Genomic DNA, 14,089 nt, shown 5'->3' with positions numbered 1-14,089 from the left:
TTGTAATCCAAAGGCCTGTATATATGTTAAAATGTTCTCTATGTCAATTACAGATGTTAATGTTCACAGGTATATTCACATGGAGAAAGAGAAAGAGAACCAACAAACATTTTATTAAGTGCCAAATACTGTTTTAAACAGTGTTTTGCTTTATGCCTTTTAGAAAGTCAGGATTCATTTTGAATGGTAATAACATTTAAGCAGTTATTTTCTGTCTAGCACAAGAAGAGTGAGACGGGTCATGCTTTTAATTAAAAATGTCTTATTTTTGGTTTCAGTTTTATTTTTCTCTTTTTTGGATTTAAGATATAAAATAATGATTATTCTCTTTGTTCCTTTTTGTACTTTTGTTCTCACTCTTCCTTATTGAAAAAACATCAGATCAGAGATGAATGGGGCAATCAGATCTGGATCTGTCCTGGGTGTAACAAGCCAGATGACGGCAGTCCAATGATTGGCTGTGATGACTGTGATGACTGGTACCATTGGTAAGTTGCCCCTTCACATTTTTTTAAGAGAAAAAGAAAACTCCTTCTAGCATCCCCTTCCCATTTGAAAGATATTGCCTATCAATGATTACTTGAGAAGCGTGTTTGGTAGAATGACTCGAGAGTCAGTCGGTTAATTTAGAAAACCTGGTCTCAAATCCCACATTTGACAGAGATTTAGAAAGCTTGTGACAAGTGATGTGATCTTTCAGTATCCCGGCAACTTTTTAAGAATATAAATTTTGTTTTCAAGGGATAGAGAAGAGAGGAGGTAGAGAACTGGAAGGTAGAGAATTTGGAACTCAAAAGTTTTTTTAAATGGATGTTCAAAAAATTTTGTTTTTAAAAATTGAATACAAGTTATACAACAGCTACTGATCTACAATGAGACAGAGAATATTCTCATCAGACATGCCCCTCACCATTGAAACACAACAAATATTACTATCATCTTCTCACAAAAAATGAGTCCCAAAATGACTATCATAATATCATACTGGAAAAAACCATAATGTCTATAGATTCCCTTACAGTAACAGGAATTAACAAGCCTAGATTTGTGCCCATCTCTACCAAGTCATATAAACCTGAGCTTCAGTGTTCCCAACTATTATGCCAAGATATTTTCAAATTATATCATGAAAAGTATAAAGCTCAATAGAAATAACAGCTGTTAAGATTATTTCCGAGTACCTCCTGGAGATTAATAAATGAAGGTGCTGTATAATTACATAGTCTTCCTGAAATTCCTTTACTGAATTACACAAAGCTCAGATCCGTTGATATAGAACTGGAAGGAAACTCAGAGGCTTTCTTGTCCATTCCCCTCATTTTACAGAAGAAAAATTGAGGCCAGGGTGAGAGGAGGAGCATGACTTACTAAAAGTTACACATGAAGTAAATGTCAGAAATGGGATTTTGAATTGTTACAGATATTTCTTGAATAGCTTATGGCATATTCTATTTATCAAAATGGATCTTTTGGTAAAGAAGGAAATATACAGTTTTTATTCTTTTTCTTCTCTTAATTCTATCCCTATCCCAGCCTCACTTCCCATCCAAAGAATATTTTTTTCTTAGAAACTTTAATGTTTGTGTGATATGAACTAAAATTTTCATAAGAAATTAAAATTTTTAAAAAAGCAATTGAAGGTGCTTGAGTGACTTTATTTGCTTAATTTTTTTTTAAAATGTAACCACTGTTCCACTGTTCACATGTTTTTTGATGTTACCAAGACTACTAAAAAGGAACTTATGAGTTCCACCATTCAGAGTTCAGAGTTCAGGATGGTAAAATTTATGGAAAGAATCCTGACATTTTCTTCACCCAAAAAAAAAAAAAAGAGTAGAGAGAATTATTGGAATAAATACTTGTTGTGTTTCCTAGAAAAATTGTCTCCTTACTATTGTAGTCATTTACTAAATGATAATTAGGCATCTTATAACTAATTTAACAAATGCTATAAATTATTAAGATTGTGGTAGTAATATAATTTCAAATCTTGCCAAAATATCTCATTGTTTTTGAAGGAGTCATATCTGAAGATCTTAAAAAGTAGGATTGAACTTTGAAATATTTTTATTCTAAAAAATATGCAAATATTAATTAACATCTCAAAAATCCTTATAGAAAAAAATAATTTGTTAGGAAAAACATTTGGCCAGCTATTTTCTGTGTATACTAAGAAAGGAATAAAAAAATAGTCTTGGCTATAAAATTCCATATAAACAACCATTTGACTTTTTAAAATTTTGTAACTTGTATTATAAGTTAGAAATAAATCATCCTTAAGAATGTAAAAAAGGAATTTTGACTAAGTAGTAAATTGTTTAACTGAGATTTTGTGGGTTGTCTGTAAAAATTTGTAGGCCCTGTGTTGGAATAATGGCTGCACCCCCAGAAGAAATGCAATGGTTCTGTCCCATGTGTGCCAACAAAAAGAAAGACAAAAAGCATAAGAAGAGGAAGCACCGAGCACACTGAAGTTTCCATGATGGGCATGGTCTCAGCTGCTGAGTGTCACATTTGGGCTTCTCTGATGTCTTTAAGAGAGATTTTGGTGCAGTTCTTCTGTCTCATGCCGCCTTTATGTTACAGAGATTATGAATCTTGAAAGATTCAGTAACAAGAATAAACGGTCCACCTTGGACTGTTATCTTCTGAATGCGTTTGGCCCCCATGGGATACATTTTTCGTATGATCTCAAGTTTTCATCTCCTGAAGATAAACTCAAATAGAGTGGCATGAGGGCTAAATGAGTTGATGATCCAACTTCCACTCTTACATTTCTACAGTAGCAGTGACAAGTGTTGTAAATAAAAAAATCATCTTTCTTCCCTTTTGATTTTCTTTTTTTCTCTCCAGAGCCTTTTCATTAAGGTGTTAGATGAGAGGATAATGTGTAAATGGCTTTGACTGTAATTTAAGGAGTGATTTCATTAGTCTGAATATAGTTTTCTGCCTTTTTCTCTGCATAGTCAAATAATCGTAATAACATGAAAGAAAATTCCAGTTGGGATGCTGGTAAATATTTTTGTGATAAGAATATATGATTTCCCCACACACACACACAGTTTTTAGTACTTACATGTAAACATGTTCATGCTTTTTGTGAAATATCTTATTTTTTTAAAAGAAAGGTTTCTATTGTGACCAGTTTTCTTTTGTGCAGATTGTTTTATGTTAATTGTAATATATTTTATATTTTTGGTTGTTTCATAATTTTGTTGATCTTTAAGCTGCTGGTGTCTCTTCTCATTGCTTGTACATTTCATCAATTTGTATAAAAATACTTCAAATTAAAAGATTTCCCTTAATGTAAATATTGAATATTTATGAAGTACTTATTTTTAAATTTTTTTATCGTGTTTAATTCTAGCTGTCTTTGAAATCCACTGTGATTTCAGCCATGTCTCTAATTACTGTTTTCCATGAACCCAGAAGGGGAAAGAACTATTTTTCAAAACAATTTAGGTTAAGAAGTAACTGAGCAGCCACCCAATAGCATTGTGAAGGAGGAAAGCCCTAGCAGTTGGAAGAATAGCAAGATCTAAATCTCTAGCATATGCTTTAAAATTGTTTTATTTGTCAATTTTGTTACTATCCAATGTTTTTACTTAATTTTATGAAAAAGAACATGTAGATTTATTAAAGGTCAGAAAACCAATGCTGTAGCAGTTTGTGTTTCTACTGTTTTGTTTCTGCAAACCTGTTAACTGGTTTTACAATTTGAGACTAAAATAAAGTATGCTATGAATATTTTTAAAGAAGAAAATCAAATTGCAGGATGTCAAAACTTTATTATAGCATTGATTATGGGGTAATATTTGAGTATCTTGGCAGTAAAGCAAGTAATTTAATATAGAACATTGAACTTAATTTGAACAATATTTATGTTTCGGAGACTTTGGAATAAAGGCAGGCTTTGTTATTTAATTTTGAAATAATCTTTGGGCTGTGAAGTGATATATATCTTGAATTCTAGCAAACGGGATTTCAACCTGTTACACAAATATAATAAACCTTTTAAAGGTCAAGTTAATTGATATTAGGATGTGAATTTATTTTATTTTTAAAACATAAAATCTATCTAGAGAAATACGTTTTTCTCTCATGACTGTTAAATTGCAAATTAGTAGAGGTAGAGTTGGTTAATTTAGAGAGCAATATTGCATTTCTCTCTTTGTTTAATGCTGCTCCTAAAGATTGTTCCATCCCTGCAAATACCCAACTAATCTTGTTCATGAGAATGTGTTTTGTTTTTTATTATTTGGGATCTTTCTGTGTTTTATTACTTCTTTTTGTAACATTTTCACACACATGCAAATTCACATATTAGGCCTTTTTTTTTCCCCATGTGTGTGGGGGAGAGAGGTCAAATAAAGATTGCTGGCTGTTTCTTAGTTTGCTTTTCTGTTTCCTTTAGGAGTTTGTTCCCTGAGACATGGATAGTGGACTCCAAGTTGCCATATTTAAGGAAACAGGTCATGTTAGTATCTATATAACTTTTTTTTTTTTTTTTTTTTTTTTTTTGCCAATCATACTGACTGAGAGACTTTAGTCCACACTACATTACTACATTTAAGGAATTTCAATCAGTTTGTTGTCCCTTGCTATTTCATGGTTGCTTTCCTAAATCCAGTTCATGATTTTATAAATGGTCTTTGCAGTAATAAAACCAAAGAATCATTTTCAGGGGGCTGGATAGCTCAAGGGATTAGTAATGGAATACGGAGCCTTTCACCTCTAGGTCACTGAGTTGAATCCAGCCCAGGTCACTAGAGACCAAAAGCCGTTAACATCCTATGCAGTGCAGTGGCCTGTGTGAAATGAGCTCAGTCTCAGTCTCTAGTGGACAACTGTCCATATCACTAACCAAAGAATTCAGGAAAATGCAAAGAAAATGGGTTTAAGAGAATGAAACACTACCAGTATAAGGCTAAGTTGGAAAAGTTGGTCATCTCTCATTTAAGACCACTTTAAAAAATTAGTAATATAGAAATTCTAAAGCATGCTAAAAAAAATAAATAAAAGTATGTACTAATTTTTACCCTATTTAGTGAAGAACAGAACAAGAAAAAGAAAGCTTGTTTTACATTAAAAAAAAAAAAAAAAAGATACACTTATTGCAGGAAACTTTACTGAGGGCAGACCAGAAATCTCACAGCAAAGGAAAGATTGTTGGCTTTTGAAAGAAAGAGGGAGTAGAGAAGAATTAGGGGAACCACAGTGGCAATTGAAATCCCACTGAATATGTTTAGTTGAATCCATCACTTATTATTTAATGATAGATGTTTCTGTAGGGTTTGAAATGAAAATATCTTCACTCCTGCCTTGCCCCCACTCTCACCCCCATCCACAGGTGGCTAATAGTTTCCCAGGTATAGCAAAAAATCATGAACTATGAAATGTTTCAGTGGCTTCTGCACTCTGGGAAATCAGGTGACTTTAGCAAGACCGAAGCTAGTATAAAGTTGGGAAAGAAATTGTCCTGGCTAGTGATCTTATTGGAGGGGATTTAAGAAACTCAGAGAGAAACCCTCACTTACAGGTAACTGAGAAGCTCTTTCAGTGAGATAATCTGCCTTCAGAACCATGTGTAGCACACAAAGCATAATTTCTATGGTTGACAAGGTGTTTCTCTTCTAAAGGTGTCTGCAGTTAAGTACAGCGAGGATCTTTATCCTCCAAATGATTTGTGATTCCAAATGTCCTGAAAAAAAAATCAGAGGGTATCTGAGTATTCTGACTTTGTCTGGCTTTTTCAGAGATAAAATATAGTGCATTACTCCACTGTATCACCTAAACCGCCTTTGTTCTCCTTTCAATAGGACGATTAAACAAAGACCTAGTAACCAAATTAAAGTATAAAATGAACACTGAGATATGGAAACCTTGCCAGTAAGAATGCTAATGAATGAAGTTCACTAAAGGCATGCTGGCTAAGTTTTCAATATAAATAGTTTTATGGCCAATCTCTTTAGATCATAGCAATTTTCTTTAGAAGTTTAAGTCTAAAAGTAGATGAGTTTCCTTGCCTGTAGAATGAATTAGATAATGTTCTGAATAAAGTCTCTCTCCACAATTGTATCAGACATTGTTAGGAAACTATCTATTTCATTGGGAATCTTGGATCACTTGTAACCTAAAAAGCATAAAGCAACTATTAATCCGTGTGTGTAGTCCAATAGAAAGCCTTGTAACAGGAGAGTTAGAGGAACAGCTGAACAGCTTGTTCCCAATTTAAGCATAAGGGTTTAATTTAAATATAAAGTATTGTGAGCAACTTTTAGGCTCTTTTCACCATGAACAATCCAGATATTGTAATCCAGTCTTTGGAACATGGTTTTTAGATAAATTTTTATGATGACCTGATCTTTGAGGGCTCCTGGACATTAATCTTTCTCAGTAATTTGTCTTCTAAATCCCAGTGTTATGATTCTTTTCTTAAAATGAATATATAAAGAGCATTTAGCTTCATAATTTAGTCAGTGTGTATGTTTCACATACATATTTCTTCCTTTTTTGACTTTAAAACAGTCTTTCTGGTGACCTCATATTGCAGTGGTTTTGCTATGACTTTGTGATTTGAAATGTTTGTAATTACATTAAATCATGCACTAGATTAAAATGTTTTCATTAACCCATGATAGTAACTTTATGTAAATTATTAAAGATAGTTACTGCAGTCTATTCAGTAGTTAAAATAGTTACGTTTTAACAATAAAAGCATAATATTAGAAACTGCCTCAGCCCTAGGCAATAATTTATTACTATATCCCTGAATCCTAGTCAGCATTAGTCTGTTAAAAATATTTTATTAGGTTAAAAAAATTTATAGTGGGAACATCTTAAAAGCTAAAAAAAAAAAATGGCATTGATAAGATTATTGCCCTTAGTAAGTTAACTATTGTCAGGACAAATGGTTTAAGGGAAATAACTTGTATTCTAGTATTAGTCTGTTGTTACTGGATTTTAGAGAAAGGAAATATTTGGCTGAGGTTCAGCTAATTATATATGAGCTATACTTTGAATGGCATTCCTTTGGTAATAGGGTTATAGGAGTTACCCTCTAAATTGTAGGCATAAATGGGATTGTGGTGATAGTAGTAATAATGTCAGAGTAATATACTTCTTGAATTTGGGACCTTTTTTTTTTGAGTCAAGATATCTATTGCTAAAAGTCTACCACTTATTAAAAGTACTAACAATTTATATTGACCAGAAATGCCCTGATGCTTCGATATGTTTTGAGAGTGATTATGTGTTCCAAAAAGTCATGCCAATTAAGGCACAAGCTCTTATTATTTTTTATAATATGGGCATGGCTTTGGTATAACAGAAATAAGACAGTTCTGAGAATTAGGAAGTAAGGTTCCAGATTTTCTAGTTGTGCAATCATAAATAAGCAAGTCAACAAACCTCTCTTGAGTTTGTTTTCTTATCTACTAAATTAGGACATTTTAGTATTTTCCAGTCCACAAAGTTGTTGTGGGGAAATGTTTTGTAAACCTTAAAATGCTACATAAAAACCTTAATGTACAATGTGAATGTGAGATGGTAATGGTGGTGCTGGAGGTAGTGATGATGATGACATAATTGTGAATAAAGAAGCAACCTATCTAAAGTACATTTCATAAGGTTGGTTTCTAGGTATTGAATTGTTAGTAGTACCAATGTCCTATGGAAGAATTATTATTTGCAGAAATGAAAAATGCCCATATTGATAAAGTCACAACTCTTGATATAACAGTATTGCTTAGACCTACACTACAGGCTGATGAAAGAATAGGACTTCATACACTGGCATTCTTCGTGTTTTAAGTTTCTTGCTCATCTGTTATATTCTGTTTTTATATTTGTGTGACCTTAAGGATTCCATCATTTTGCTCAACTCAGTCCTATGCATATTTTTGGGATAGGTGAGGAAATAGTGTTTCTGTGACTTTGTAGTTTGTGTGGATCCTAGGTTCTGGATGTCAACACCCATCTAAAACATTAAGCATACTGCAACAACAAGAATTCTAGTCATATAATAAAGACTTTCACAGTCATTGCAAAAAAGTAACTGGTGTTTACTAACAAGATGTTTTATCATCTTTTCTCATAGGGTTTCATTAGAATAAAAACTTTCTTCCTATTCTCCCTTCTTTTCCTTTCAGGATAGCACACCTAAGTGCTAACTAAAATTTGTTAGAAGAGTAGAGATATGGCACTGACAACTAAGAAAAAAACATCTGAAAGTAACTGGAACCAAGGACCCAATGTTTATTCTAAGAATAAACAGCTAAGGTGAGCCCTACTGACAGTCCTCCATGTTCAGCAATAACATTCTATTATGTGAACAAACCATAGATAAATGGTGCTAAAGCTCTTACCTTTCCTAAGAGCTCTTTGCTCTAGGGATGACTTACTACTACAGAGCATCCCCTAGTGGAAATTCAAGAATCATAAAATTAATAGCAACCACCTAGAATCAGAAGTGCTAAAAGGGATCTTGTAGATGAGGAAGGGGCAGCTATGTGTCACAGTGGACAAACTGCCAGATCTGCATTCAGGAGGACGCTTTCTAAGTTCAGATCTGGCCTCGGACACTAGCTGTGTGATCCTGGGAAAGTCATTCAACCTTGCTTGCCTCAGTTTCCTCATCTGTAAAATGAACTGGAGAAAGAAATGGCAAATCACTCCAGTGTCTTAGCCAAGGAAACCCAAAAGAGGTCCCAAAAAGATGGAAATGTCTAAAGAACAACTAAATAACAAGTGAGAAAACAAAGTTCATCAAGGTGAAGTGTCTTGTTCATAGTTATATAGTATCAATGCCAGAGCTTGAACTGAGATGTTCTGAATTGTGTTTTTCCCGTATAGTATGTTTCCAGACCTTCAAATTATGTCATCTTATAGCTTTGTAACTTACATTTACATCTTTTTCTATTAGAATTTGATAGCAACTTCCACATTTCTGTGAAAGTAAAAATGTAAGAGATTTTATAAGTTTTTTATTTTTTGCTGAGGCAGTTGGGGTTAAGTGACTTGCCCAGGACCACACAACTAGGTGTTAAGTGCCTGAATCCAGATTTGAACTCAGATCCTCCTAACTTCAGGGCTGATACTCTATCCACTGTGCCCCTTCTAACTGGTGCTGCCACTAACTAGCTACATAACATTGGACAAATCACTAAGTTATTTCATATGTAAAACGAGAGTCAAACTAGTGAATCAGTTCCTTCCAAATCCAACAGACAGAATTAGTGAATGGAAGAGGGAAGCTCTTTAATCATCATACATAGACCAATCAGAAAGATGTTATCATTAGGTTCATGAAATAAAATGACAACGGCTTATAAATCTGCATAAAGAATCTATATGTACAGAAATAAACCAAAATAAGATAATTACTTTTAAAATATCTTTTCTACATTGAATTCCTCTTGTATAATTCTTGACACTATCAATTGATCAGTAAACACTTATTAAGCACTTCCTATCTATGAGACACTGTGCTAAGCACTACTCATGATACAGATATCAAAGTGATAAAGTCCTTTACCTCAGGAAGCTTATATTCTGTTAAAGAGAATGCATTATACTCACAGAAAAGTAAGTACACTTTGGTGGAAATACTAACAACTGGAACTCAATGCTGAGGATTTTCTTTGGGGGAGGAGGGACAAAGGGGAAGACTTTGTACTCAAATCATTACTTTGCTCTTAAACCAGTTCAGAAAAAATAAATATAACGAAAGGTATGCTTAGCGATTGCAGGTTGCAGAAATCTGCTTGAGTGCTTCAAATGATCAGTTTAATAGTGCAAAATTTTAGTCCTCCCATTTGTTCCCCCAATTAGTAATCACAGATACTAATTTAATGCAATTGTCTTTTATGGGGGAAGAATCCAAGAACATTCGTGATTTAGGAATTTATTCAGTTTTCCTTCCCAAAAAACAATGAACAATTGCCACTGCTTTCATAAGTGATCTTTGAGCTTGTGCATGAAGGTTCAAATAAACATTAAAACCAACCTGTGGTTTATACAAACTGTTCTCCTACATTCTTATGTTTATATGTATATACTCATATATAATCTGTACACTTCTGTAATTTACAGAATATAACATCAAGTAATAGATTTTTCTTTATGTTATATACCTCACAAAATATCATGATTGGAAGACTGCAATTTTTTTTTTTTTGCATTAAGTTATCAAATGCTATCCAATAAGAACTGTAGATCAAGAGAGAAGTAAAAAGCATTGAAACAATTGGAAGACATCCCTCCTTTCCCTATCTTCTTTCTCTTCCCTCCCCTCTTCAGCATCTGTTTCGATGTGATCATGATCACATCATTAAAATAAATAAATCATAATGCAAAGATTTCCTTATCTTAGTTACCATTGGATAATCTTTTTTTCACTACAAGAGAAACTGGTCCATGTTAAATGGAGAAATATCAGAAATTATATCTGCAATATATGTGAAGTCTCAAGAAACAGTTGACCTTATTTAAAAAGTGTGGAAGATTTAAAAAACCTATAGTATTTCAATTATGTGGCTTTTATCTAGCTTTCTGACATCTGCTAAGATATCTGTGCATGTGTTTATATCATTCATATGCATTTGTATATCCACATATGTGTGAATTCATATTTATCTCTGCTACCTTAAATAGAAGATTGAGAGCTCACAAAAGGATGCAGAAGACTTGGGTTTAGTTAGCTTTAGCCTGCTTGTGTGCCCCTGGCAAGGCATTTAATTCTCAGTTCCCTAAGCAATGCTCTAAAACTCAAGGTGCATAACAATAGCTGATCTACCTCGGAAAAGAAAAGTGTTGTTTTTTTTTTTTTTTTTCTCGAGAAGTTCCCCAAATAAATTGAAGTCCCAGTTAAAGATGGGAGGAGCAGGGGGGGAGAGGGGAGGAAAGGGAGGGAGGAGAGACCGATTCATCCACATTGTAGTTAATCCATCCTATTTTTGTTTTAGCTATGTACATTAAATCACAAGCATTTATTCATTGACTACAAGTGCTAGTCTGTGCTGCCTAATGGGGATAGAAAGACAAAAGTGAAAGGTTTTTCCAAAGGATTTATAATTTTATTAATAGAAACAGCATGAACACACACACACACATAAATACAAGATAATTGGGAGGGAGAAACAGAGGCAGGTACTAGCAGCTAAGGGTGATGTAGATCAGGAAAAGTTTCGTGTAGACAGTAACTAAAGTTTTGAAGGAAAGTCAAAATTCGAAGAAAGTGGCGAGATGAAGTAGAGTGTAAAAGGGGACAGTATGTTTAGTTTGGTGAATGAAAAACAGTAATGCACAAATAAGTTTGAAATGCCTGTGGTTGGTTGAGACCAGGTTGTGAGGGCTTTAAATGCCAAACAGGAGTTTATATTGATCCTAGTAATAGAGCAGCACTGAAATGTATTGAGTTTAGATGTGATGTGGTTAGACCTATGCATTAAGAAAATAACTAACTTGGCAGTTGTAAGGAGTGGGGAAATCAGAAAGCCCAACTAGCGATCTGTTGTAATAGTCCAAATGAGAGGTGATAAATAATGCTGAATATGAAAGTAAATATATCAAATTTCCTGAACCTTTCCCTAGGTAAGGTAATAGAACTACATAATGATTTTATATAAGTGAAATTTCCTTATGCAATCTTTCAGAAGCCCATAAATGAACTATTCAACAATCAATGTTTAAATATCTCAAGATATTTAGATGCCAACAGTTTATACCAGGAGTTAAGTTATTACTAGAATAAACTCCTCCCATTTTTGGAAGTACTTGTGCTCTTTTAAGTCTAGGGGAAATCTCTGGTTGAACCTTTTGGTTCCAAGGAGTCCATATAATCAAATTTTGATGAATTCAGTACTAACCTACCATCTATAAGAACTAAAATATTTTCTCTTAGAACCAAAAAGAAAAACTAAAACATGATACCTCTTTATTTTGTGTCTTAAAAGAAAAGAAAAAAACTCTCTCTCTATTAAAATATATTTAACCTGTGACTTTTGAAAATAATAATTTTTTTACATAGTAAGATTGTATTCTTTTTCATTTTAAAAAGTTGACTCAAATATCATTTCACCCAGGACCTCCATTACTGTTGGCAAATCTGGTTAGCTTTATAAGCCCGATATCACTTCTTCCATCAAAATTGATTAGTCTGGAAGTTAGGAAAGACTGTATGATCAGGTCAAAATCTTCTCTATTTTTGCCTTTCAGCATGATAAAAATTCAAATGATGTTTTCAGTAAAAAAAAAAAAATGACTGCTTTATTTTAAAAGATTGCATTAAAGATAATACTGCAGTAAAAGTTTCTTTTAACAGCTTAAAGAGGTTAGTCTTCAACTGGATTTAGGAAGTTGCCTTCAGCAATATACTTTGTGTTCATAAATTTTCATAGGTTTGGGACATAGTACCACACAGCACCACTTCTTGATTTTATAGTTTCATATGTTCTTTCCCCCATATATTTAGGATAATAAAGTGCCCGGAGTTGATTTGCATACACATATACATACAATCTGGCAGATACATTTTAAAGCATAATATAGTCATCACCTATTGAACTTTCAAAAGCAAATTCACATTTAAGAACAATTCTAATCATCTTGGAAATTGACTTTACAACTATTAGGATGATTGGGAGGAGGGAGATCAAGGAGAGGCTAGGAAAATTGAAGAAGGGGATAAAAAATGTGTCTCGATGTTAACTGACTTCCTTGGCAGCCATACACACACTTTATTGGTTATTGGAGGACATTTTTTTTTTTTCTGATTTCCAGCTACTAATCAGTTTGTATTGATTTATCGAGATGTTTGTCAGATTTTTGTGAAAGCTCCAGAATTTAAGCTTACTCGCGTGTCATGAGTGGGCATAACATACTCTCTCAAAAAAGCAGTAAAAGTTAGGTTGTTTCACAAGTTTGGCTGATGATTTAAAATATTTATAAGCTAGCCATTGTTGGCATAATATGCCCTGCTTTTTAAGATTTTAAAAATATGATCACATTCCAAAGAAATTCCATTCCTTTTCATAAACTAAAAACTGCAATTCATTAATACTCCTTGTAATGAAAGTAAAGTTCTGGGCTCCAGTGTTATTTATCATGGTTAGTGGTTGCCATCAGTCAAGAAAAGTTAACAAAGACCTATTGGGTTTATCTATAGGCAGCTAAACAAGCATATCTTGCTCTTCTGTTATCTTCTTGTTAACAAAGCATTATCAGGATGTTCTAAATATCAGCATTTACTACTCTGAGCCCTTTATCTAGGTTGATATATAGAGGATCCATCAATTAGTGTAAAGAGTTTTTAGATACCTGCCATATATTCACTCATAGGGATGTTCTTTCTCTTTCATGTTACAAAAGCATTTCAAATTTTTTAATAGTAGCATCACAGCATATCTGAATTTAGTTCATTTGTACACCAGAAGAACATATTCTGGACAAGCAAAGCTCTGACGTTGGGTAAAACTCTGTTCTTTGTTTTGTTGGATTGTTTTCTTTGAGATAGAAGTGGGAGATAGGGAACAGGGTTCAGCATTTCCTACCAAATCATATAAAAAAATTAAGTTTCCATATAGAAACACTAAAATTCAGGACTTCTGTGGTTTCAAGAAATTTTCAAAGTAGCTGCCATATGCCTAATCAGATACTTAACCAGAACATTGGTGCCTTTCAATTAAGCACTTGTAAGTCAACAGCATTATCTACCCTTTTTGTGAGAGGAAACTAAGACAAACATATTGGTTGGGGTTGGAGATTAGAATAAGATTTAGAATCCAGTTTTCCACTATTGCTTACTCCATTGCTTCTTCCATTGCTTTCCTTTCATCTCAGTATTAGATACTGTAATTCAAGGCAGCATAGTTTATGTGGTTTCAAATAATTTCTAGAAGGCTTTTCTCCTTCAGAAAAACATTCTTCAGATTTGTTTCTCCACCATCACCATATTTTGGAACTCCGTAAGATGAGCTGGAGCCAGCTTGTACCAAGTCGATTTAAAAATTTTCAGACTGAGCCTTTATACCTCTGAAGTCGGCAAAAATCCCCTACAAATCAGAGTTCAATATACTCTTTTATTGATTGT

General features: G+C 33.4%; 1 protein-coding gene across 1 annotated transcript in view; it reads left to right on the top strand.

Moving 5' to 3' along the window:
- Nucleotides 1-4,391, top strand: part of TAF3 (TATA-box binding protein associated factor 3) — a 244,318-nt gene extending 239,927 nt beyond the window's left edge. Inside the window, exons 6-7 of the mRNA XM_052000587.1 lie at nt 382-488; nt 2,358-4,391. Of these exons, the coding sequence (XP_051856547.1) occupies nt 382-488; nt 2,358-2,472 (222 nt within the window). The 3' untranslated portion in view covers nt 2,473-4,391. The remainder of the gene's footprint in view (nt 1-381; nt 489-2,357) is intronic.
- The last annotated feature ends 9,698 nt before the right edge of the window (nt 4,392-14,089 follow it).

Source organism: Antechinus flavipes, chromosome 5, assembly GCF_016432865.1.
Source record: "Antechinus flavipes isolate AdamAnt ecotype Samford, QLD, Australia chromosome 5, AdamAnt_v2, whole genome shotgun sequence".
NCBI lineage: Eukaryota > Metazoa > Chordata > Mammalia > Dasyuromorphia > Dasyuridae > Antechinus > Antechinus flavipes.
Note: the sequence above shows the minus strand (reverse complement) of the source record. Positions and strands in the feature narration are given on the sequence as shown.